This window comes from Periplaneta americana, chromosome 11 (genome assembly GCF_040183065.1).
Source record: "Periplaneta americana isolate PAMFEO1 chromosome 11, P.americana_PAMFEO1_priV1, whole genome shotgun sequence".
NCBI lineage: Eukaryota > Metazoa > Arthropoda > Insecta > Blattodea > Blattidae > Periplaneta > Periplaneta americana.
The window spans coordinates 125,018,187-125,045,635 of record NC_091127.1 but is presented as its reverse complement, the minus strand read 5'-3'; the positions used below and the strand labels follow the sequence as shown (position 1 = coordinate 125,045,635).

Below are 27,449 nucleotides of genomic sequence, written 5' to 3'. Positions count from 1 at the left end.
GTAAATCTACTGACATGAGCCTGTCGCATTTAAGCACACTTAAATGCCATCGACCTGGCCCGGGATCGAACCCGCAACCTTGGGCATAGAAGGCCAGCGCTATACCAACTCGCCAACCAGGTCGACCTTTCATCATATGTTGCAACGGTTTCGTTTGATGAAATCTGTACAAAAATTATATTTAACACGAATTACCAGTGTCGTTAAAGCAGTAGAAAATTCTATTATTCAATATCGGATATTAGTAACACATAAGGAAAATGTATGATCAAAATCAATGCCAAAATAAAATATCAGTTTCATACAGATTTCTGCCAAGTCTTTTCTCTAAAGTAATTTAAGATTGCGAGGTCACTGCTTGTGGAAATGGGAAAATTTCTCTATCTGATTTTATATCAAATGATTGGCCAGATATAAGGCCACTCCTATGTGCCTATTACAGTGCTTGCTGACAACGCCAAACCATGAGTTACAAAAACCATAAAAACTGAAGTATGAGATAAGAATACATGTAGACAGAATGAAGTATAAATAGCATTGAACAACTTTTTTAACCATGCGACGAAAGAAACCTTATAATACAGAGTATCCATAAACTCCCCATCTATTTTTTGGTTGGAACTTAGGATCGATTTCTAAAACGAGGTTTAGACCACGACCATGGCTTTAAACCGCATTTGGATTTATAAAATGAGGTCTTTTTCATTTTTCTGAGCCATGACTCGAAACCGTGGTCTGAAGCAGAGACCATGGCTGGAGCAGGTTTAAAACCACGGCTTTATGTATACAAGGAGGAGGTATTAGACCAGCTGGATGATTATCAAAGGAAAATTTGTGTCTACGAGTATTAAATCTCCGGATTAGAGTGATGAGAGACAGGAATAATCCTTTGTAACTACATAACGACGATAATTTCAGGCGAATATTTCGATTTTCGAAGGAATCAACGCAAAATTTAGCAAGAATGCTAAATAATAATCTGCAACGAAATGCAAAAGGCGGCAGGGTGACAATTCTTTTTTACACCTTGTTGCTTTGAGGAAAGTAAGATATAATATTTTATATTAATTATATCTTTATTCCTATAAGACGATATATCTTAATTCTTAGTCTTTACAGTAGTTTTGGATATTTAATTTAATATTCGAAAGTGATATGGGTCTACAAGAATATGAAGCAAACGTGATTTTGTCTTATTTTAAGTTTTATGCTACTGGGGCTTTCCACGTAGTACTAGCCTATTATATGTGAAAATAGAACCATAGACTACTACATTTTAGTTTCAATAGAAATTTTAATCCAGTTAATATTTAGGTTATTAATTCCTTAGAACCGGGTTTTCAGTTAGTTAATGTTGGTAGTAGTTATGAACAAACGATAAACTATAACATAAACGCTCGACTTGTGCTAATTATTTGGGGAATATCATTGGTATCTAAAAATCTGTTTCCTATTAAATACTAAGTAATGCTAGTATTTTAAACGCATTCTGTAAATTAGTAAATATAACAATACCTTAGCTGAGAACAAAAGAACGTGACTTTCTGCAATTCAATAAAAATATTAATCCCAATGTTAATTTATTTCTAATATAGACTGTTTACAGAAATGAAAATCGATTCTTAGCTGCGTTGCCATATATAAAACCCATGAACATTGGTTTCTTCTCAAGCCACGTCTCGATTACGTTTTAGATATAACATAAGGATTCAGACCTCGACCGCAGTTCAAAAGCCGAGGTTTGGAACCACCATTTCGTCCGTGTTTTAGAAATCAACCCTTAATGCTCACGAATCATTATGTTGCAAATACTGATTAACAATGTATAGAGAACGTATCCTGGTAGTAAATCTTCGGATTCAGGGGACAGGAATAATGTGATTACAGTGAGATTTCAAAGACGATTTCACAAACCAGAACCTATAGATAAATCCAACAGACTGGAGTCAGTTAATGATGAGAAAAGATTGAAAGTGCCAATATATCACAACAAAGTGCTGAATTAATAAGTGATCTCTTCCAAGGATGAGTCAAGCATGTCCACAGGACATCAGAAACACCAGAACTTCCAAGATCAACTTACTGTTTACAATATTATGAAATCAACATAAAAAAAAAGTCTATCGCATTTAAGTGTTGCACGACTTCCTTTAAGAGCATTACTGACACACGCAGCTATGTGTCCACAATTAATTATGGGACAAACTGAACGTGAAAATTTGATGGAACACATTCTCTTGAATGATACCTCTGTCGCATCTAGGCCAGTGAATTACCATCAGAGATTTATTTCATTGGATAGAGATTCACTGTAAATCAATGTGTGTGTGACTTGAAATGGCCCAGTCGAGGTGAATGAACCTTTTCTTTACTGAGAAAAGAGGAACTCAGAAATAAGACTTTTGGGTATTCCACTGGATAGGGCAGATAGCTCGCCCCCTCTGGACATACATATCTGTCCTATGATGAATTTTTTAATTTTAGTAGGTTATTTTACGACGCTTTATCAACATCTTAGGTTATTTAGAATCTGAATGAGATGAAGATGATAATGTCAGTGAAATGAGTCCGTGGTCCAGCACCGAAAGTTACCCAGCATTTGCTCATATTGGGTTGAGGGAAAACTCCTGAAAAAATCTCAACTAGGTAACTTGCCCCGAATGGGAATCGAACCAGGGCCACCTGGTTTCACAGCCAGATTCACTAGCCGTTACTCAACAGGTGTGGACCCTATGATAGAACTTGCATGTAGTTCTGAAATATAGAAATGTTAAGTTCCAGGATATGATGAAATATCCAATATGACCATTTTCACTCAAAGTCTAAAAACACATCAAAGTAACAGAAACTGTTTATCTTGGTATCCTCAAACAATTTCTAGAGCCTCAGCTTATTTAAGATAATATTCTCCATGAAGTTGTGTTGCAACATGACGGAGCACTATGTCACTATGCAGTCATTGTTCAGACCTATCTGAAAGACTTTTCCAAACTGCTAAAATGGATGGGGATGTATCAAATTCAGGGCACTTAGCTCAACAGATTTAACCCGTAACATTATTCGGCTTGAGGCTTCATTAAACCCCATGAGAATTTGCAAGTGCTGAGACACTGCATTCAACAAGCAATAGCACAGCATATCATCCACAGATTCTGGTAAATTTTTCAGTCCAACAGCTTAATGATTTAACCTAGCATAGCTGACGATCAATTTCAATTGGCACTATGCCCTGTGCATTCAAAAACTTTACCACTGACAGCACTTCAACTCGGTGGGAGCTGGAATAAGAACGTCCATCTTCAACCAATGCAACGAAGCTACTGAGAGAAATCGGGAAGTTCCACTAGCGCATGTGCCACGCCAGGACATTACTCTATCACATACACACAATCGCTTCGCGCGACATATGGATTGCTAGCTGTGGGACGAGTGGGAAAGTTACTTTATGGAAGCGCCTTGTATATGAAGATTATAAAAACAGTTCATATTCACTTATTTTTTGTACACAATTTCAAATTCCTATTAATACTCAATGATTTCAGTTTCTTTTTTTCCTCCCGGACAGTCTTTTCTTGAAAACAATATCTTCCACTAGGTTGTTAGATGTCTTATAGTTTTACTGCAACCCTGTTACTTTCTTTCAGGAAAAACTCACATAAAAGACAAGTATCAAGGCTGTTGCTGTCCCATCTTTAGTAATTAAGGAAAAAAAAAAGTATACAAAACCTAATTACAATTGCAAATGATTTATAAGGCAGATTATGACAAACCTCGGGATACCAACATAATTCAAGCTAGAGTCTCCAGGATGTTGACAAATCCTTAAATGGTACATGAACAAGGACAACCCTAATTTATAAGGCCTATATACAAAAATAAAAACATAAAAAAAATCTTATATTTGAGTAAATATGGCAGTTGCATTCAATAAGTCTAAGGACACAAGAGGACATTAGAAATAGAACTTTAATAAAACACAAAAATAAGTATCACACAGTCAAATATTTCTGCATCCAATCACACGTGAAAAAAAATATAAATCGAATTTCATTAAAATAATATGGTGGAAGGGCTGACCATGCTCAACAATCACCTCCCAAACAACAAATAGCACCCAAAAAGCAATCAGTTCATGTTGTCCATTTAGCACAGCCAGCAGGTGTGGGCGCACTGTGAAGTGGTTTTTGTACCTGTGATACGCTTCATCTTGCGAGGCAACTGTCAACACCGAGGGGCAGTTGGAGCTGATGTGGCAGGCAAGACCCAAGCCTGAGGTGTAACACGCACTGCAGTTCCTATCCTTACAGCTACGAGGGGGGAACAGGGAGTCAGAATAAACAAAAACTAAGGGAATTCACTAACTGCATGCACCAGCATCAAACCATGTGCAACAACAATTACAAACACTGTTGCTTTCCATTTCATTTATTACTATCCACACAATTAATGTATGTAGGTGTAGTAATAAAGTGTAATTACTTAGCACAAATACAAAATACTGCACATTTCGTGACTGTGGTGTAGTTTGTGGTAACACAGATTATTTTCAAATTCGAAATAACATTACTGCATATTTATTTGAATGAGCTGATTCCGAAATAAATGAGAAGAAATTATAAATTATGTATACAGGGTATTTCCGAGGTGGTATTACAAACTTTCAGGGATGATGACGAAGGGCACATGTATCAATTTGAGATAAGGAACCCTGATCCGGAAATGACCGAGTCGAAAGTTACAAGCAAAAATAGTTGTGTGGAAATGAAATAATTTTATTCCTCTGTACACCTTATTTATGTGTATTTATCTGTACATCTTACACATACTGTATTCATCTGACGTTGTTTAAGTTGTCTACTTACAGTATTCCATTCGATGCGCTGTCTGAGGGATGGGGACAGGAAACTACACTAAAGCAATGCAGATAGCGTAATGTGTAACGGACATGGTCGGTTCTGATATGCACGTCTGTAGACAGCAGTGTATGTGTACAAGTTGCAGTGTCCAGTCTATCAGTCCTAGTGAAATGGAGGAATACACGAGAGCGGAATAAGCAGACCTGATTTTCGAATATGGATGAGCCAATGGGAACAGTAGACAAGCTCACAGATTGTATCGGGCCAAGTACCCACATAGGAGACATCCGGCTTATATCATTTTTCCAAGACTGTTCCAAAAGTTAAGGGAAGGAGGGCATGTGGTGCCAAATTACAATTCCATTTCCACACAACTATTTTTGCTTATAACTTTCGACTCAGTCATTTCTGGACCATGGTTCCTTATCTCAAATTGATACATGTGCCCTTCACCATCCCTGAAAGTTTGTAACATCACCTCAGAAACACCCTGTATATTATGTGAATAAAAAATAAGCACTTATTTCTTCATGGTAGTCTAAAACCCGTAGAAAACTAGAGCAGAGATATCCTTGCGGACTCATTTGTTTTCATAAATTTTTTCACTTCTTATTTGATGGAGTTCTAACCTATTTAATTAGAGAAAGACTGTTAGAAAGGAGTTTTCTTGGAACTTGTCTATTTTTTTATTAAACATATCATTGGATAAAACCTGCTAGTAAATACTGCTCCTATTGAAAAAAACATAATGGAAGAGAGCTACTACATAATACAGTATCAATTAATGAATTTGAATTTGCTAATACTACATTTGGCTTTCTTCTTTATAACATATACAACCTTAGGAATGTATTTACAGTGATGAAAATTAACAACAAAACCTCCCTCAATATGACATGTTACAATTTCTTCCATCTTTTCATAATGGGATTCTACTGTCACAGAGTAATCACTAAATAAGATTAGTTTTAACCTTTCCAGAAGTGTCCTTATACACATTTGTTAGATAAATTCGAAACCTATGTAATTTATAATGGTTGTCTCCTTCAAGAATTCTTAAATGCTGAAGCTTTTGTAAGACCCATTGTGCCCCCCTTTTCTCCATTGTTTCCTGTTTCCTGTTGGTAATTTTGTCTAGTTCAGGGGCTTTACATACAGTAAATCTATGACATGGAAGCTCTAATTTATTCTATCTCCAAAAGAAAGAATGCTAAGTACTTTAATTGACCTTTAAAAATCCCATCCAAGTTTGAATCCATAAACCGAAGATCCTGTGGACCATTGTCTAAATTAAATGATAAAAGACTGTTGAGGGTCTGTGATTATGACGAGATGTTAATGGAACAGCAGTGGAATAAGAATCAAATCAAAACACTCAAAGCCTACCACATAGCTACTTTGTTTGCCAAATAAGCAATAGAATCTAATGGGAATCAAATTTTGATCCTTTGGTGTGAGTGTTACTGATAGGACTGATATCATAGATGTTCCTAGAATTTTCTACAATGGCAAATTTCTGCCAGCAACAGTTCCTTTCTTCTTTCATACAGTGTGAGCAACAAGTATGAAATATTGCTAATAACATCTTAAATTTTAAAAAAAGTTTTATACAAAAGCTGCTGGAGATGAACCATACAATATGATACCAGTCTTCGAAAAAAGTTAATTATTCCAACATAAAGAGTGTTGCAGTATTTTTTTTTTTAATGGTATTCTACATTAACATTTACATTATGAATGTGTGTGGAAATTTTATCCATTCACCCATTTCATGTCTTTGAACTATTTATTAAACTTCTTTCGTGGACTTCAAAACTTGAGACAGATAAGTATGTAAAATCATACTGAGTAGACCATACAAGTAAACAAAATACAATTAACCAAATTTTATCATAAATGCTCAAAATGAGAACCATTCACAGCCAAATATTGTCCCAGTCTATCACTAAAACAGTCTGCTGTAGATATGAGATGGAACAGATTAGTAACAAAATTAGAGAACATGTGAATGGTAATAAAATGTGCCTTTCGATTGATGAAACTACTGACACAAGTGCAGATATGTAGCTAATGTGATTGTGGGTATTCTGTCACCTACAAATGCAGGGCAGAAATTTTTATTAACGATTAAAGTTTTACAAAAGGTGGGCCATTCAACTACCGACACACTCTTTGAAACGTCTATGTCTCTTTTATGTCCTCTTGGTATTCAGTATGATGATGTGTTGCTTTTTGTAACAGATGCTGCTTCAGACATCGTTAAAAAAAAATACAAATGCATTACATGAAAACTGTCAATGTAACCTGCCTTGCTCATGGGCTTCATAGGGTGACTGATGCTATTCGCGATTCATACAATGAGGTTGACAGAGCTTCATATCGAATATAAAAAAAAACATATTTCGGAAAGCGCTTTTCAGAATAATGAAGTTCAAAGAAATAGCATCCGACATTCCTTTGCCTCCTAGTCCAGTATTCAGAAGATGATGTTCGTGGTTAAGTGCTGTCTCGTATTACGCAATTATTATAATAAAATAAAAATTTTTCATTCTTTAAATAGTGAAGAGGCTTCTTCAATTGCAATAGCTAAAGCATTACTTTCAAAACAATTACTGGAAAGTCTGTATTTTATAAACATTTGCTGTCTGAAAGTATAAACATAAGCGAGGTCATGTTCGAAAAAAATTAATGAAGTACATCCTGGACCAGCTGCCGAACGAGCAAAAAAAGAAACTGTACAGTATTCTCCAAAAAATAAAATAGTGGGTTTTCAGTGATGCATGACATAAGAAATAAACTTATTAAACAAAAACAAATAACTGAAAAGAATCCTATTACTCATATGCTCCATTAACTTCCTGTGATGTAGAAAGAACTTTCTCTCAGTATAAAAACGGTTTAAGTGACAACTGCAGAAAATTCACGAATGTACATGGTTGTTAACTGTAATTCCCACAACAAGGAGGATGGCACCTTGTAACGTATTTAATATTTTTCATCAGTACCAGCCTGTACAAACATAGCGCTTCGACATCGTTGTTTACATCAGAAGTTTGCTAGTAAGACTCATTTAATTTATTGTCTAGTACATGTGTGAGTACATTGGTTGCTAAAGTGTATGGAATTCTATACCTATTCATGACGTAATTCTGAATGCATGACATATTATGATTACATAATTTACTAATGTTCAATTGAGAGTAACATTTTACAAGACAATAAATTATAAAAAGCTATGGTGTCAAAGCTGGCTATGATTTTTCATTTACATCTTATTTTTTCTCCACAAGAATAATTATGGTCAATACTGACTGCGTTGACCATACAGGGTTATGGTTAACAGAAATTATTAGGCATAAATTTGTTAGACATTTAAGTAAACCACTTTTTATATGTTTTAAGTATTTAGTTTGTCAGAAGATAAGAGAGAGGCAGGTATGGGGTTCATATCATGAAATTTGCGGAAAATACTAGGGGAAAAAATAAATGAAATACTTTCAGGGTGCACGACAGGCCAATGTCAGCCTAAGTATATGAATGCATCTTGGATCTGTCCCTCAAAAAGCTAGCCAGACAACATAATTTATATGATGTACTTCCTATCTAATACCATGTAGTGAAGAGAAATCTGCTACCAGCAGCATCTGTGCCCTTCTTAATCTATTTCCAGAAACATGCCTGGCCGAGGTGTTAGTCAATCTGTTGTGATGGAGAGTGATGGAATGTGCAAGGACTCAGTGGTGGGCTGTGTTACGATTTTAGTTCTCCTGAAGGAGAAGGGCGAATCTTAGCATGATGTCCTCCTGAGAAAATTTTTATATAGACATTTCTAACCGACACCAGCTGCCTACACTAAGATTTGCTGAGTTTCTAGGTTTCAAGCAGACAATCCTGCTTGTTCCTAGAGCACCTGGCAGTTGGGGAATGATATGAAACAGACTGATGTTGATGCTTTGTGTGTGTGAAGGGGAGAATCCCAAGAAAACCCCTACTACGAACTACTTGTGTGAAATGAAAAAAATGCCAAGTCTAATCAGGACCACTTACTGACAGGCGATGGTCTAGACCACTCAGACATTGTAGAGGCTTATGCTATGACCACAATCTAATATATACAGTCACGAAGCTCAATACTTACTAAATATGCAAACATAGATAGTTGCTCACCACCAGGATCGCTACTATCGCCTCATCACAGACACTTTCCCCAGCAGATGATAAAATGTATTGTACTTTCGATATCGTATTCTTTTGAAAAAATTAACACCTTCCTTTCACTATTGAAATGTGAAATACATAAGGTTTATACATTATTTTCATAAAGTATATATTATATTTTATAAACTCACCATCCTGGATCTTTTGGAAGAAGGATAACTCGAACTTCTTTTTCTTACAATATTTATAGTACCACAAACGTCTCCTTGTCCCATATTATTATCATATTTGTATTTTAGCCATTTACAGTTATTACAACCGATAACGAACATTTCACGGTTTACACAACTTTTCACAACAAAGCGAAATACGGCACAGTCAATTCCTTTTCGATCAAGACCAGGCTGTAATGTATGTTCGGGTTTTCTATTTCATTGTATGGAGCTCAGTGAAATATAACTTTATTGCGTATCATTGCTAAGCTTTATTTAGTGTAATGTGTCCATAAGTTCCATTTACTTCTTGTTGCATAATATGTTGCAGAAATAATTACAAAACTGTGTTATTTTAATGTGACGAGAATTTTACGTGTTAACATAATCTGTTCGCATCAACATTTTAAGTTTAGAATGGAAGCTATTTTGAGGTTCAATAAAAACGAATTTATATTGTGATTTTAATTTAGCACATCTACCTTCCTTAATTTTAGACAAAACATTTACCATACCACTCCTATGAAATTAGTGTACGTACGATTGTGTTACTTCGTCTCGTAGGTAGTAAATAAATACAATAATTCAGTACTCAATTGTAGTATTAAAATACAGACAAATAGAATGTGACGGGTGTCATACATGACATTATGTTTAATTATAATGTATATATAGGAATATAAGTTAAATATAGTAAACATAACCTATAATATCCATATAACATAACATACATATGTAGTGGCAGGGGATTGGAGACCACTAAAATTAGACAGAAAGGGGCAACTGGTACAGTAAACATAACCTACAATTTCAACATATCCAAATATTTGTGCGGTGCAACTGAAAATTATTGAATCGTGCATAAATGAATGTACAAGAACTTCGCAATATTTAATCGAAATAAAGTCAGGTATTACACATATGAACAACGTAATTTTCACACCAAAAATAATATTACACCTTAACTCGCAAGGAATTATGTCTGAAGTGTCCCTTAATCATTGTTATAAATTTTATTAATGCAATTACACTACATTCTAGACAAATATATGTTACTCTTCATCCATTCCAATTAATTTATATGGTTGAAACGCCGGCCTTCATGATAGGGTTAAGCGAGTCACATGGTCTGCCTTACAGCCTGTATTAGATCACGATGGCAGTGACACAGTCTATTGTTCCTAGTACTTACAGCGCTCCAAGCAGCTAGCAACTATCGCGAGAAATGCAACTCATTGGCAAAAAATCATCCCAAGCTTCGTGACTGTATAAGTAGACTGTGCTATGACACAAATCTTATTGCAATACCGCTTCACATACATTAATAAATTTCCTGAAGTTCGATTTCTCAGCAAGTCCTAATATACAAGTTTGCATGCAATGACATTATGTACAGAAACATTACCATGTGCATGTGTAGCTGGTTCCGGTACGGTATGGGGAATTCAGTGTAAAGGCATTGCGAGTGTTCAATCATCGTATGCTTTGAAAGTAAACATATCTTTGTGATGGCTTCTAACCAATCAGTGCTTAGTTTCTTGTCAGTATGGTAGAACCTTTTCCTTTTTGTGTCATGTGGTAAAGAGGCAAAAATGTTTAGTTTGTGGCAAGAAAATGCACTGTGTTAAAAAGTTTAATCTACAATGGCACTATTCTTTATGCACGCAAGTGAATATGACTAATATCAGGGAGATGAATGTGACAGATGATGAAACAAAGAAGATGCTGTTCATCAAATTAGCGAATATTCTGTTTGCTTGAGCTTCAAAATTACTCTACGTATAGCAAAAAATCTAAGGACATTTACTGATGGGAATTTTGCTAAAACTGTTATTGTGATGGCTGTAGATGAAAAATGTTCAAATCTTGTAGAAGATTTTGAAAGTGTAAGCTTACCTTCAAAGACAATAATGAATTAAAAAAATCCAGAAAATTTTCTTGGAACAGGAATGCAATGTTTATTTGAATTTTGCAAAGAAAACTTTGTTTCAGTATTGCTATGAATAATATCATGTACTGTATATACATGCTTAGATTTACTTTAATAAAAGTGTTCTTCAGTTCATTTTTAAAAAGATCATTATTATAATTTAATTTTAATTATTAGTTATCCGCTACACAACTTCAAACAGTTTCTTTATAATTAGTTTTATTTGTGCTCTCTCTGCTTTAACTTGAGTGCATGTTTTACAGCGTGAGTTATAATTTTAATCTCCTGGACAACACTAATGCAAGTCATATTCTCAGTTTTTACATTCATGCTTCTTTAGATCTGTGCATGACCTTGTCCTTACCCCTCCTTAAATCATCACCCCTACAGTGCTTCATGACCTTGTCAACTCTCCCTCAACCACCACACCTACAATGCTCTTAACTCGTTCATAAAGTGTACAGTGAGAAGAAGTGCAAGGTACTGCAACAAGACAGAGTGTATAGATGTCTTCCCCTGGTTTATATAATTCCTTCAGACCACCTCTAATCAGTTTTCACTACTTCCCCACTTCCAGATTCCCCCTCTGACATAAAGGACTGGTAAGCTAAGTCTCATACACTATGTCACAGGGACAGTAAAATGAACATCGAAAGTAAGGTTGTGGCCGTAGTGAAAATTTAAATTATGGTTTATTTAACGACGGCCGTAGTGAAAATTTAAATTATGGTTTATTTAACGACGCTCACAACTGCAGAGGTTATATCAGTGTTGCCGGTGTGCCGGAATTTTGTCCTGCAGGAGTTCTTTTACATGCCAGTAAATTTACTGACATGAGCCTGTCGCATTTAAGCACACTTAAATGCCATTGACCTGGGCCGGGATCGAACCCTCAAGCTCAAGCACAGAAGGTCAGCGCTATACCGACTGCGATACCGAGGCCGAATGGCTGTAGTGATTTTCCTTATATTTCTCAATGAAATTTTATTTCTTCTTCTTCTTCTTTTTTTTTAATATAGACAGTATAATGTTACTATTGATAGGAAATACTACAATGAGATAAACCTAAATTACCAGTATTCTTAAAGAACCATGAGGCTGCTTTTTGACAGCTGGCACACTGGGTTTTTCTCGTATCAGTAGTTGTTTTCTCTAAGCCCAGCCCAAGACACAAGGTGTAGGTTTTCCTTTTAAAGTAGTTATTGTACTAAGCTGGCAACACAAAAATACTGGGACTATACATTATCGATAGCAGTCAGTTGTTTGAACTGTATTGACAATTACGTATTTTAACTACAGGTAGACTTTTTTAGTTGAAACATATCTACTGACAAAGGAGTCTTAAAAGTTGCGTTTAGGTAAATTTCAGTGGTGTTTTCCAACAGCCGCAGAAACCACCAGTGTGTTGTTAAAATATAATTTAAATAAGTGGGGAGAAACAGGTTCCATTCTTGATAAGAAGAAATGTTATCCAAAGCGTGATCTACCACAACAAACACTTTAGGATAAAGTTGAGCCCAAGAAAAAGTACTTGTCGCCTAGCACAAGAATTGATGTTCTGTGGTAAAGAGTTTGAAATGTCTTAAGTTTCATTATATTATAAACTACCGTACTGAAAAAGGACAACTATAAAAATTTCTGTAATATTTTTAAATAACAGAAATATAATTTATATTTTATAGTAATTAATTAAACCTGTCTGTAATTAGTACTGTAACTGGGCAAGTCTTAAACATATCTCAAAACGAGAACATATCATATTTTTATATATTATAATAAGCTATTGCAAAACATTTTTTGTTGCACATGACAAACTGGTATGATGCTAGCACATTCAGTAATCAGGTGACCTAACTTGCAGGAACAGCACAAACCAGATTCTGATGATGTACTCTCAGATGAAAATGCAATCCAAACATTTCTCAAAGCTATAATTTATTTCTAATGCTGAAAATGCCATATATATTTATCCAAATATAAGGCAACATTCATAGCTTATGTTGGCATATGTAAGTTTAAATTTTCATATTACTCATTTGCTGTGGGAAGGTGATGTCGTGAAATTTCAAACATGTACAAATCTGCAAATTGACTGACATTGTCAGTGTAAAAAGCTCGAGTTATGCAACATATTTACAATGTAAGATGAAATATGTATATCTGATTAAACAATAAATTTTCCATTAATTTGAAATGATCTTTTGTTAAAACAAACTATTAAAATATCCTATAAATAAATTCAAATGTTTAGAAACATATGTATTGAGATCCTGTTTTTTCACTTAATCCGCTTTCAGCTTAAGTGACTGGTCATATAACTCAAGTGACTGGTCATATAAGAGACCTCACGTGCTAGAGTATATGCTATGGTGCTGGATAATGTGGAGAATTTGTTGAACAATGGTAGTATAAATCTAAGCATCCTATGAAAATTCTGTTCTGAAAGCTTCACTCCACTACGAATTCCACATATACACTAGGATATGAATCCAGATTGATGCACTGGCCATTTGGCTAATGGTGTACTATTTATTACATTAATAAAGATAATATGCCAAGTTTCCAAGTGGGAATGCATTGAGAATCCTTTCGAAACCACTTTAAATGGGATGAAAGCACGTCATTAATGTACACAACACTAAAATATGAAATTCCATTTTTTTTCCCGTGAAGAATGCAAATCTGTTAAAAAAAGCGACCACATAAAAATGCAACAAAGTCAGAGGTGTGCAATTCTTGTTAACTGATCATGCCATATCACCATGTAATAACCAATATACAAAGATATTGTTGCACTGCATCATTTAAAAATATGAAAATAGTATGATTATATTTTATGACACACGAAGGGGAAATCATGTTAGCTAACTAAAAGTTTAACTCATATATATGTAACCTTTCAAACTGCAACAAATTAAGAAAACTAGACGACCTTGACACATTCTGGGAGGGGAAAGGGTTGGAAACATTATTCTATGACGTTGTTTGTTGGGCGATATATTTAAGATAATTTGAAGTCAATGATTTAAATGTTAAGTTTTGTGTTTATATCATCATCGTCGATAATGTAAAACTTACACGAGAAAACTGAAGAGATTTTTTAATGTATGGTTGAGATTTTTATAAGGCTTGGTCACTATAGGCTTATGTGAAACCTAGAAAAGTTCTTAAATTATATTAAACTTTAGCTTTGTTTCCTAATATCAATGAGGAGTTATACAGAATGTACCAGTGAAATTTTTAGACATCTTTTATGTTAGAAAATATACTGTTACTAAATGAGTAGTAATGTAGAGAACCCAACAACAGAATGCACATGAGGGGAATACATTTCTGGGAAATGGAAACAAATCTTGATCCTTATATTCCTCAGCAAGATATCTCTCAGAAAATCAAGTGTAACAATAGAAACTGCGACAAAGACATTTAATTTTCGGGACATCTATTGTCACTTCATGAGTATATCACCATTTTAAAGTTGTACGAATACAAACTGGATTCATCTGAGAATACAAACATCACAATCCTACAACATGTACTTAAAAAGAACAAAAAACAAACATAACTCCTGGAAATGGAAGCAAACAGCTTTGAAAACAAACTGCAACAAAATGAAACCAAGGCCATGCATATGATTCATTCCTTACAGCAGAATGAAACAACTTATTATTTAAACTTATTTTTTTCTACTTTAAAAGACGATTACATCCATGTTCAATGAAAAATGACACATCAAGGGCAAAAGTTGGGGATCGGTACGGACTAGAAGATGAAGTGAGCTAGCGAATCTCCCCAATCCTATGGTGCAGAAGTGCTCACTATTTCTAAAGTGACTGTACATTAATGTATAATAAGCTATAGAATTAAATTTCTTACCATTTGCCTGGAGCTTCGTCTTCACTATCTGATATAGTAATAACAGATACAGCAGGTGATGGAGTATCGTGTATTGTGATGGTTTGTTGTCGTCCAGACACCACTTGTTGTGACTGCTGCAATCAGAGCACAAATAAAACTTCAATCTCTCGTACAGTCACTGATATATTGTATGCAAAGGATTTGTTTTAATGCAGTGTAAGAAACAAGTGTATAATAAATAGCAGAAGTTAAAAAATATATAAACAAATATCAATATGTTTACTGGTTATTCAAAATATCAGTCAGTTGTTTTTTATTTTATTGGATTATTTTACGACGCTGTATCAACATTTAGGTTATTTAGAGTCTGAATGAAATGAAGGTGATAATGCCGGTGAAATGAGTCTGGCGTCCTGCACCGAAAGTTATCCAGCATTTGCTCGAATTGGGTTGAAGGAAAACCCCGGAAAAAACCTCAACCAGGATTCGAACCTGGGCCACCTGGTTTCGCGGCCAGACATGCTGACCGTTACTCCACAGGTGTGGACTTCAGTCAGTTGTTATGAGCTGTTTGAAAAATTTGTAAACCGACTGTGTGCCAGCAGAGGATATTAAAAGCTAAAACACTGTTTCTTACAGATACAATAACAAATGTATTTACAATGTTAGTGTCTAATTCATGTCTTTTTACAATGCTAGAATAGGCTACGTCTATTTTAATATAACCATTCTAGAATGACGGAGTAATTAGATTTCTTGTCAATGGAGTGCCAATGTTGCACTACTCAGTTTTGTGTCTTGCTTAGAAAAACAGTTCAGAAACTGTACATCTTATTAATCAGACCTCTACTGAAAATTCATTGTAAAGATGTGTAGTTTTCTAACAGTGTAATTATCACAATGATGGCAAAAAGAATATGAAAGATTAACCTAGTATTTGTACATTCAGTTCAACAGAAATGTAGAGGGTAAACGAGTTAATGACAAGGTGATTGCTGATCATACTGTAACTAAACATCTTAAAATCAGGCATGTTTGTGCAAGTTGGGTGCCATATGTTTTTAGTCACAATTAGAAAAGAACACAAGTAGAAATCTACCATCATAAAGCACTAATCCAAACACATCACATGTGATAAGAATTGGGTGAAACATTTTGATCCTAAAATGAGGCAACAATCTTCTGTAGAGAAACATGAGAAAACTTCTGAAGAGGTAGCATCAATTATCTTCTGTTAAAGTCATGTTCAGTCTTCCTTGGTGTCAGATGGTTTAATCTGGACTGAGTGTTCCAGGGGAAAAAGTCAATGGAAAATACCTATGCTACATTTTTCTTAGAAGAGATAAGAATAACACAGTAACGAAGAAATGGCCAAATATTTTCCAACTGAAGTGTTTCTGCTTCAAGATAAAGAAAGAGCACACAAGACCAGAGTGCTAATGAGATTACGTCTTTAAAATGCCCATCAAATAGTTGCGATTTTTGGGCATTTCGAACAATGGAAAACAAGGGAGAGGTTTGGAAATGACCAAGAGGTGAAAACTGTCTGCTCCACAATCCTGTTGAAGCTGAGAAAAATGGTTTTCAGCAAATATTTTAAAAAGTGGATAGAGCAATGTAAGAAGTGTATCACTTCTCAAGGAATCTTCAAAAAATGTAATTTCATCCCAATAGCAACCTCTTGATTCTGAAGAATAAGTAAGTCTACAGACAACCACACTAAACAGAAACTAAAAGTACATACATCTAACAGACAACTTTACACCGAAATATCCTCGAAACATAATTTATTAAACACGTTATGAGAGAAATTTTAAGGGCAACCCATCAATCTGAATACTTAAATATTATCATTTTTCACAGTAAATTCACATCTTCTGATGGTAATGTTTAAATTTATAAATCGTCCACAAAACCCATATTGGTCAATTGTGCAGCCCTAAGGACAGACATATCTAAAACGAAACTTCTCTTAACATCTCAGAAAGATACTGGCATGATTAAGGGGTAGTGAGGACTCATGTCCTCAGGTTATGCTCGGATGTGGGTTCAGTTTACCTGGTTGGGTAAGGCGAATGTCAGGTAATCCCATGGCAAATCCTTGGACTCATCTCGCCGAAATACCATCTCGCCATCACCAATTCCTTTGATGTTAGATAACTGCACAGTTGATACAACATCGTTAAATAACTGAATAAAAAAAACATCTCAGAAGGAAATTTTATGAAAAATTCACAGTAAATTGCTTCTTGATGAAGTAAAAAATGACGACATAAGAAAAGAAAGCAATATAGAATATACAGTGAAAGTACGAAGAATCTGATACCTATACATACAATGTCAAACAGGCCAGTAAAATAAAACAAAAACTCTGTAAAAATGAGGCATCCAGGAAGACACTAAAACATTTGGCTCTGAGTCTCTATTCTAAACTGGTGGAAAAGGCCACAGGACTATAATGAAGAAGAATAAGAAGAAATAAATGCTTCCTAACTTCCCAGTATCATTTATTCACATCGACAATTACTTTTTAAAACTAGCCACTCATGGAGTTTGTAAAAATTCACATGTTTATTGCAAAAGTCTGGACTTGTAAAAATTCCAATCCTATGGAAGTGAGAGGCAAGGCAATCATGGCTGATGTACAGTAAAAAGAAAATGCAATAGCTTTTCTTCAGAGACTGTCTTTTCCAACATCAATTTCAACCAAAGTCATGTGCACTCCCATCACAGTGCACTGTATTTCTATAACAAACACCAATGTACAAAATATGTACTTTTTGGGACAGAGCAATTGCATGTAGTATATTTCTCACTGGAATGACAGTGGTTTAGGGTTTTCTGTGCAAATTTCGAGAAAAAAAGGCTACCAATTATTTAAAAAAATTAGTGTTCATATTTGAGTTATGTGAGAAACATAGAACAACTCCATTTTCACTGATGTTAATCTCCACTGTTAGAGAAAGTTACATGAAGTCAGGGCCTGCAAAGTAAGCAATCTTCTATTCTTCTTACTCCTCCTATGAACGGAAATAAAGTAAGCTAAATACATACAATATAATTGTAAGCTCTAATCTACACTAATTTAAAGAAAAGTGCTGTGAAGTATTAAAGGCACAGGAGAAATTGAGCTGTGTTATAGGATTACTTCCAGTTACATAACATATGGCAGCTTCTAGAATGTATGTCAAATTAAGGTGTGCATATTGCCATTAGAGTTCCTGTGCTGTCCAGCAGTTTCCCTGCACTAGTAGAGGTCACTACTTCAATGACAGACGAATTAGACAAAGAGACAAATTTCAAGTAAAAAAAAAAAAAAAGCAAGACTATACTTGTCCAGCCAAACTTAATAAAACGTATATTTTTATCGAAAAATTATATTTATCCATGACCATAACGAAAAACATGCCTTTACTAAATACTTCTGCGTTTGTAAAGTAGGTTTTTATTCAACATTACTTTATTCCACTAGTGAGATAAAGACTTTACCTCACAGTTTGAACTTTATATCTCACAGTTCATTAGTATTTTCCTAGTACCCGGGTACACATGTATACGTCTTTTCCATTCAACTATTACTCAAGAAGTTAATATATTAGTTACTAGATGTCACTACTTCTACTTCTTTATTACCATTTCTTAAATATACATACACTCAATCTCCTTCTCTTTTCTTTATCTACTATGTCGTAATTTGTGCATTGCATACATATCTAATATGTATTTTTTTTTAATCTTGTAATAATTTATCTTTTGGGATGCGAGGAGACTTGAACCTGTGAAGCTGGGTTTATAGTATTTTAAAACAACAGGCGTTAGCCAACTGAGCTAAACAGACATGATAATAAATAACGTTTTAATATTCCTCTTAAGTTTACAGAAGTAAAATGAGAAATTATTTTAATGACATTATTCCCGTGAACACTTCTAAATAATCCCTGAAACTTCAAAAAGACGAAAATACACGTTTAAAATGAAAAAATATATATTAAAATTATATAATTAATTATAATTTATTATTTATCCAACGCCTTAGATACCATTCTTCACTAATCATGGCCTCCTACATCATGACCTACCTAGTACGCGTATCGATTCTAAAATCCATGCCATGATATGCGATTATATGAGGACTTATTTTCAACACATTTTCTTTTATAAAACATAATTTTTCGTTATGGTTATGGATAAAATTACGTATGGTACTTGTGAGCGTGATCTTTATTGCGCTCATGTAATTGAAGCACTCGGCTGACGGCTCGTGCTTAAATCTTTCCACTCGCGCAATAAAGATGCACTTACCTCACAAGTACCATAAATAACTATTTTTTACTCTCTTCTACTATCACTATACGAAGCCTTGTTAAGTAGTACTGTTCATTATAATAAGCCAGTCTCTCCACTGGAACATTTAAAACGTGTTTTGTGTGTGTGTGTCTATGTATATAAGGCTACATTTACTGAAATAGAGCCAAGATTAATTTACATAATCAGATCAGAGAACTTTGTCTCCAAAAAGAAATCACACACACTATTCATTGTTTGTGAGAACCACTAAATTTGAAGCAAAATACATGCTACAATTTAATATTTTCTACGAACAAAACTCCTTCCATAAATAACAAAAAATAATACAGTTGAACTTGGTTATAACAATACTCACAAATTAACATGGGTTGAAGAAATCTAATTCTTTTTCTGCTCCTTTCCAAAATAATGTATCTGTAACTTATACTCAATTCTTCCTTAACCAAACCAAAATTACGACACAAATCAACTTCCTTTTTGCCACTCTCGATTTGTTTTATAACATTAACTTCATCTTCCACACTTAAAACTTTTCTTTTCTCTGCACCTTGCTCTATTGCAATGCATGTAACACCGATTTGGAAACTGAATATCTGCAGTTATATCTTAACTGAATGTCTGGTAAAAAAAATAGCAGCAACGACCAGTTCTGAGGATGACCCATAATAGGTCGAAACATGTAAACCAGGTACGATAGAATTTAACACAAGAAAGTCATATAATACATATTCCGAAGTGATACAGTGTTAAAAGTTGTGTAATCAAGATGTGTAAAAAAAATAATACGGAGATTTTAATGCATGCTTGTTAGATGTCCATCTGGCATCCATTCAGAACAGTAGACTACCAGTATCGTAAGTTATTGTTTAGTTTGACTTCATATTTCATAACATTTCTCTCGTCTCTACTCTGTCATAGATAAAGAGCACTGATTATTTGTTTTACCTGGGAGATTGCTCTTTTTCATGTTCCTACTGAAGTGATAATTCCTCACAGCTGTTTCTGATCCCTATGACCTCTGGTCTCTGCTTTATCTGGTAGTCTGATGTCATTAGCAAAATAAATAAGTTTAAGTGGCTCATTTTGTATCTATGCTCACTGTCTTGATTCTGTACCTCTCTGTGTCTTTCTAAGCTAATCTCGGACTTTGGGTCGGACTCGATGATAATTATAAGCTTACCTTGGGTTTTGGGTTGAGTTCGGATCTAGTTCAAATCAGGTCGGGTCTAAGAATTTCAGCCCATGCACACTTCTATACAGTAGTACACAATTTTGCCTACTATTGTTTGTAAAGAGTTGTTGGCATGACAGAAGGAAGAGTTTAGCTACTCTACCCTCTTTTCTTAGAATTCAAGTATACCTCTTGGTAATCACAGCTGTAGCCAAGATGTAGCACTAAGAATGGAAGCTATAACCAAGCTGAATTGTATAATAAATAAATAAACAAACAAACCGTATACAATGTAAAAGAAATACAAAACTTCCATATAACTGCTTTCAGATATCTTCAATTCACTCCCATGGAAAAAGTAAAGGAAGAAATATGCTCAGCAGTGTAATATACATAGGGTGACCAGACGATCTCTTTTGTCCGGACATATCCTCCCATGTCCTCCTTTTTAGGCCTTTGTCCGGGGTCGGGCAGATTTTTAAAAAATCAAGAAATATCCTCCTTTTCGTAACTTGTATGCCTGATATGTTGAAATTATCTGACTTGATGCCTTTCTGAAGTAATTTGCCGGTAGGTGGCAGCAGCAATGATGGAATATACTCTTTTCCAACGATCATAACTCTCTTTGCTCCTGTTTCTTATTGTCGTTGCTTTCAAACATGTAGCTAACTGTAAAATCATTTTATGTTACAGTATTAAGTTTTGTCATAAATAGACCTATGCTGTAATAATATTATATATATATATATATATATATATATAGACATAATTTTAAGTATAGTATAGGCCTAAGTCTAAATATAAATAGATATTATCTATCCTCTTTAACAGTTGAATCGGTTATTTCAAAAATGTAAAAAGTACTGTTCTGCGCAAACTACTTCAGTAGCATTTATTACATTAACCAAACTGAAAGTCCATTTCTTATCCATTTCTATAGATGAAATATGAGACTTATTTTATGATTTTTAACAATAATATGTTATAGGAAAGAGTAAAGAGCACTCTTGTTAAAAAAAAAAGTAATGTGCACGAAAATGTCACATGTTGCGTTTTCGAAATAATCGATTCAATTATAGTTCCCTTGACTTTGATATGTAGCTAACTGTAAAAATCATTATTATTAAGTTTTTCATAATTATTTTGTAATAAAATATATATTAATATACTTTAAAGTAGTATGATATAAGCCTAAATCTATACTGTAAATATTTTGTAATAAAATAGATATTGACGGAATTTAAACTACATCTATAATAAGCCTAAATCTACATACATATTTTCTGTTCTCTTTTTTTTCGAATGACGTTCTCCTTTTTGAAGCTTTGTGTCCTCTTTTTAATCGATGTGAATCTGGTCACCCTAAATATACAGATTTTGGCGACAATATTATGTAAAGTCACGAAGCAAGGGAATAAAAGAGAATAGATTGCTATCACTTGTATTTTCTGAAAATGCATGCATGTGAATCTAACTCGTGAAGTTACAGTAGAGATTAATACTGCTAGTGCAAGAGCTCATGAAAGGAATAACTGATGTGTGAAATGTGGGCACCTTTTCGCCAGTGCAGTTCTCCAAATGAATGCATAAGAAATACCAATTTATGAGACAACACTAGTACAAGAAAGCTGTCATTTACTTGTGGCGTCTGTTGAATGGCCTGGTGTGGATGCTGCTCTATCTGTTGTTGTACAGCATGGCTGTGATGTTTCCCTGTCTGTTGGACCACGGAACTCTGACCCTGATGAACCTGGTGGTGATGAGGCTGTGGCTGCTGCTGCCAGTGAGTGCCATTGCTGGCAACAGGTGAATGCCGACGTCTGCTACTGCTAGTACTGCTGTTTGTATTGTACCCGTTTACTGTATCTGCAATTAAGTTAAAATTTTACATTAACACCTAATTAACCATACTGTTCATTTCATTTCCACGATAATAATCTTAAACTCACAAGTTTCACTTCTTCACAAAAACAATTCAAAGCAATACTAAACATTCTCGGTAGTATAGTGCAGTGATTCTCAATTCATGAGTCCCGACACACCGGTGGGTTTCTAGGGAATGTTTGATCGGTCATGCAAGAGGCCCACAAAAAATTTATATAATGTAGATTTCCAACACAAATGTCTGAAAAATCGGTTTCTGTTCTGGTAATTTCTTTAAATTTATTCCTTTACATTTCGAATATAACTTTTAATAATCGCCTGAATTTTTCAACAGCAATAACAGTAACTTCTCAGACATCGATAAATTATTTGTTTTTTTGTGCTTGTGCGTCACATACAAAGTGAACCACACACTTTTTAACTGTAACCTTTCAAGTTAAACTCTTTCCGTCCCTGTTCCACAAAAGCAATAATAGTTTAAAAATGGAAATATGCGCTTAAATAATATTAATCAATCTTTAATTATCACTTACTATTGAATATATAGCTGAGAATCCATAAATTCAAATTCAAAACTCAACACAAAGTCCCATTTGACAATTAATTTTGTTGTTAAGAATTTTATAAATTAAATTATATATGTAACAATGGTCAATCTATGCATAACATCACGTGAAAGAGAAAATAAAAGCGCGTTTTAACATTAATGACCTCAGTATTTAGTCAGCTTTCATTCAATATCGAGTGAATTTATGGTGTTAACTTCATAAAAGCTTGTCAATTAAATCTGTCTTTTTTACTTTGCTTTGTGATGAAATGAGAAGTGAATATAAGCAATTCACTCAACCTATCCCTTCATGGTCCAACCATCACTGTGTCGTAAGATTATGATAAAATCAAGGCATTCTAGAAAAAAAAAATTGTAGTCAGAGTATGTCAGAAGTAGTAACTTTCCTGCCTTCCTATTTCAGAGTCTTCTAAATGACAAAGACCTTTCCTCACCTGAATTTTATGATTCTGTATTATCTCCCTGCTCTCAATAATAATAAGACTGAAAGCTACTTCCTGGAAAGTTATTGTGAATTCAATTGGATTCGAGATCCATTCCTACATTTTTGTCAGTAAAACTAAGGGAACAATAATTGTGTTATAACACCTGTGATATTCGCAGTAAAATTACACTTTTTAAACTCAGACTTAACGACTTTTTTGATATCATTAAGAGGTGAGTATCCAGAAACTTTTGGATGAGGCATTAAAGTTGTTCATGCCATTCTCCACATCATATTTGTATGAAAAATTATTTTTCTTTTTGATTCAAGTGAAAAACAAGTACATACAAGAAACAAACATGATGCATGCTCAGATTTACAATTTAAGTTAACCACCCTGAGCCCAACATACACCAACTTATGCAAAAATGGCAGGACAACCATTATTGGCACTAGGTCTGTGAGTACAGAACATATTATTTTAATTGTAATGCATATGGTAACACACAATTCCTACACTGAAATATCGTATGTACTTTGGTACATCATAATAATATGATATGCATAAGTAGACACTTAGTGATTCAAGACAGTGCTCATCCCATCAGATCCCGGCCACTTAGTCACTTGTAATGAGTGCACCTCTGTAGATAGTGCATTGGACATTGTGCCGCTGTCACATAATTATTCTGTGACACAGTACATGAGGGTAGGCCACTAAAGGGAAAACTGAGAGGTAGAACTTAAACTGAGGGGATTCGATCCGGCATCAGAACTGGAATCTGGTGTGGCTTAGTGGATAAAGCGTCAGCATGTAGAGCTGAAAACCTAGGTTCGAATCCCGGTGCTGAGAGAATTTTTCTCTGTTCTATCCATCCTTCATCATATTTTATTTTAAATTTCAACATTATTTTTTTTAATTGTACTAATTTAACTTGTTGGATCCTGTGAAGTTTAATATCCTTCAAGGAGGGTCCTGAACCTAAAAAGGCTGAGAACAATTCACTCACTAGTCTAGTGTCTACCATAGTTCCTCTGGACTCAGATATGATAAAATATTTTACTAAAATATGAAAATATCGCAATTGAGATAAACGCTATCAAAATAAGAAGTGTGCTTTTGCTCCTTTTTTTAGTCTTATTACATTTCAACATAATTGCAACCTTTAGAAGCCAGTTTCATTATGCTATAAATGAATATAATGTATTGAAACGAACAGTCAAGTACTCTTCATTAGGGAAGGGGAGGGGGAAATTCTACAACAGGACGACTATATGAAAGTCAGCATAACCTTAGACAACATACCTGAAGGTGGAGTACCTTCCTTGACCCTCTTTTTGACTGGACTGAGCTGTGTTGGCTCCTTCTTTGCATCCTGCTGAGAGCGGTGGTTGGGGACTGTTAAATGGTGGTGGTGATGGTGATGGTGGTGAGCAGGCTGCGGAACTTGCTGCAACTGTGGTTGCTGCTGTTGCTGCTGTGGAGGGACAGCCAGATTGTGCTGACTGTTGCTGTGGTGATGCGAGTTCTTGGAGACACCTCGCTTGTTGGCCCATGAGCCACTTGTGTTCACCACAGTGGCTGATGAATGGTGGTTACTGTGGTGATCAACTAGTGAAGGATCATATACTTCGGTGGCTACGTCCACAGGAAACACAGGCCTATGCTCCTGAAATAATATTTGACAATTAGTCATGAAGAAAAATTACTAGAGTCTTGAATATTCGTTGTAACTTAATGAAACTACACAAATAATCCTTATCATTTTCCAAATAGCTAAAATGTAGCTTTCCATACTGGATACAAGAATTCATTATGACAAATCCAAGTGGAATTTTTAGTGAATAAAGTGTTGGGGCAAGATTTCTTTCTGTACTCTGAATTTCTCCTGCCATCATCTCGCAATTTCTTCGCAATTCCATATCATTCTCATCTCCAGTACAGAAAGCTCTATCCAAATGTGGAAGAATAAACCATGAGATATAAAACTTAGGTAGTCACACATATGATTATGAAAACAAGGAGGTAGTGTAAACAATATTGTATGTGATTATGGTAATATGTTAGTGGTCAGATGATCACTCTAGCTGACAGGGTAGAGCTAATGATAAAGTAAACGACATGACTCAGTGCTCTATCTTGGTTTTACAGCCATCTCTTAACAGGTCTTTCCAGTTTTCTGTGGTCCCAGTTTTTAGAGAATAATATTATATTATTAATTTCATCATTAAAGAGGGTCAATTCGTTAACATGATTTTCTCCTGTAATTTGTGTAATTTTGTAGTGATACTATTACTATTGAAAATTCTTTCTGTCATAGCAGACTGTCTAAATGAGAGTTAATATTGAACACAAAATGATGATTTCCAATGACCAGGATCTTGGTAGTTACACCATTTTCCTTCTTGCTTCCCAATATAGGCTAGTTACATCATCTTATTAAACACAAAATTTATATTATTATTATTATTATTATTATTATTATTATTATTATTATTATTGTAATTATTACCATCATCATTATCGTTGTTATTGTTATTCAAACATACTTGACAAAGAGTATGTTACAAAATATAAATCAATGGGTACATCATAAATTAACAAATGGAACTTCCAATTTAACATTACAATTGAAAGAAGAGAATAAATTAAAACTATCAACTTGAATTGAATACATCAACTGTTCCAGAAAGTACCTGCAGTATTGTACTGGAATCAACGATGAGGGGTCGGCCCCAGTCACCTGCATCTGAGAGGAGGGGTTGCTGGATAGCAGCATGTTGGGGTGGGATCTGCTGCCATGATGGTACAACCATTTGTCTGTTGCCTGGCCAAGAAGTCTGCACTGCATTCTGCACACACAAAATATATTTTCTTGGTTATTTTTCATCTACTGATCCAATCTGATAAATTTATGGTCTTCTTATTCCCAATCACTTGTCAATGATTTTGTTTTTAAATTATTAGCTTTTAGCAGACCATAAACTCACCAAACAGACTTCAGTTTCTAGTTTTAACTTACATTAATATTGCTTAAGGTATCCTTTTCTAACAACGGTACTATGCTTTAATGAATTGTTACAATGTTATATGGGTTTTACATAGTTTGCCTCCTATGGTGCGGTGGCTGAAAGAACTACAAGCTTCAGCACAGCGGGGCAGAAGCATCATTTCACACATTTTATTATAGCAAGATTACTTTAACACAAACCTCAGCTGATATTTAATTATACTCTAGTAACTCCAGTCGGAAGTGTCAATCTGCCACTGTTCATCATACATAGCACTGTCACTTTCACTAATATTTAGTGTTAATTTCTTACAGTAATTGAGTCACTGGGTTTTCCAATATAGCTTACTGCCTACTAATTCACTGCATCTGGAAATTATTTCTAACATTAAAAATTTACATTTCTTTCCAAGTACTAATATATTCTAAGATGTTAAATAATTTTCACATAATTTTCCTTCATATTAATTTCATACTGAGTAGAATTCACAATAACTACCTATATGCAATTACATTGTACTGTTGATTTAACTTTGTGTGCTCATTTCTTTCTGAAGAATGTCACTTGTATACTATCTTCATGCTATGTAATCCTATTTTGCACAAACATCAGGAAGTGTAGGCCTATACATTCAACTGAAGGAATTCTTACTTCTTAACCTCTTGCCTATAAAATATTTTGCTGCTGATATTCAGATAAACAGCATGTACATCATAATACAGGAAGAAACTCGGTAACTATATGCACACACAGCAGGACAGGGGAAAAGAGATGACAATCAATCAATCTTCTTAATGTATCCAGCAGTTTGCTAACAACACAAAGTCCACTATAGTCCACTGTAGTCTATTCAGTTGTTTTTCACGAGAAATGAGGGGTATTTTGATCGGTGTTCATTATAGATGCCTGGTGTAGTCAATATATACTGCAGGGCTGTGTCTTCTACAACTGCTACTGATGATTTTAATTTACTTCTTTTGTGGTTTATGGATGGACAGTATAGAAGAATGTGTTCCAGATCTTCATCATGATTATTACACCACAGACAAGTAAGATTATCAGAAATGT

The 27,449-nt window shown here is 34.6% G+C and overlaps 1 protein-coding gene across 10 annotated transcripts in view; it reads right to left on the bottom strand.

The window, feature by feature from the left end:
* Hipk (Homeodomain interacting protein kinase) overlaps nt 1-27,449 on the bottom strand; it is a 138,339-nt gene that overhangs the window by 59,734 nt on the left and 51,156 nt on the right. For 7 of the 10 annotated variants that reach the window (XM_069839994.1, XM_069839996.1, XM_069839997.1 and 4 more), the window contains 6 exons: nt 26,067-26,222; nt 24,676-25,039; nt 22,133-22,359; nt 17,073-17,174; nt 15,033-15,148; nt 4,191-4,307 (listed from right to left, as the gene is read on the bottom strand). In XM_069839994.1, coding sequence (XP_069696095.1) covers nt 4,191-4,307; nt 15,033-15,148; nt 17,073-17,174; nt 22,133-22,359; nt 24,676-25,039; nt 26,067-26,222 — 1,082 coding nt within the window. The remainder of the gene's footprint in view (nt 1-4,190; nt 4,308-15,032; nt 15,149-17,072; nt 17,175-22,132; nt 22,360-24,675; nt 25,040-26,066; nt 26,223-27,449) is intronic. The other 3 variants (XM_069840000.1, XM_069839999.1, XM_069840003.1) reach the window with 3 other exon arrangements.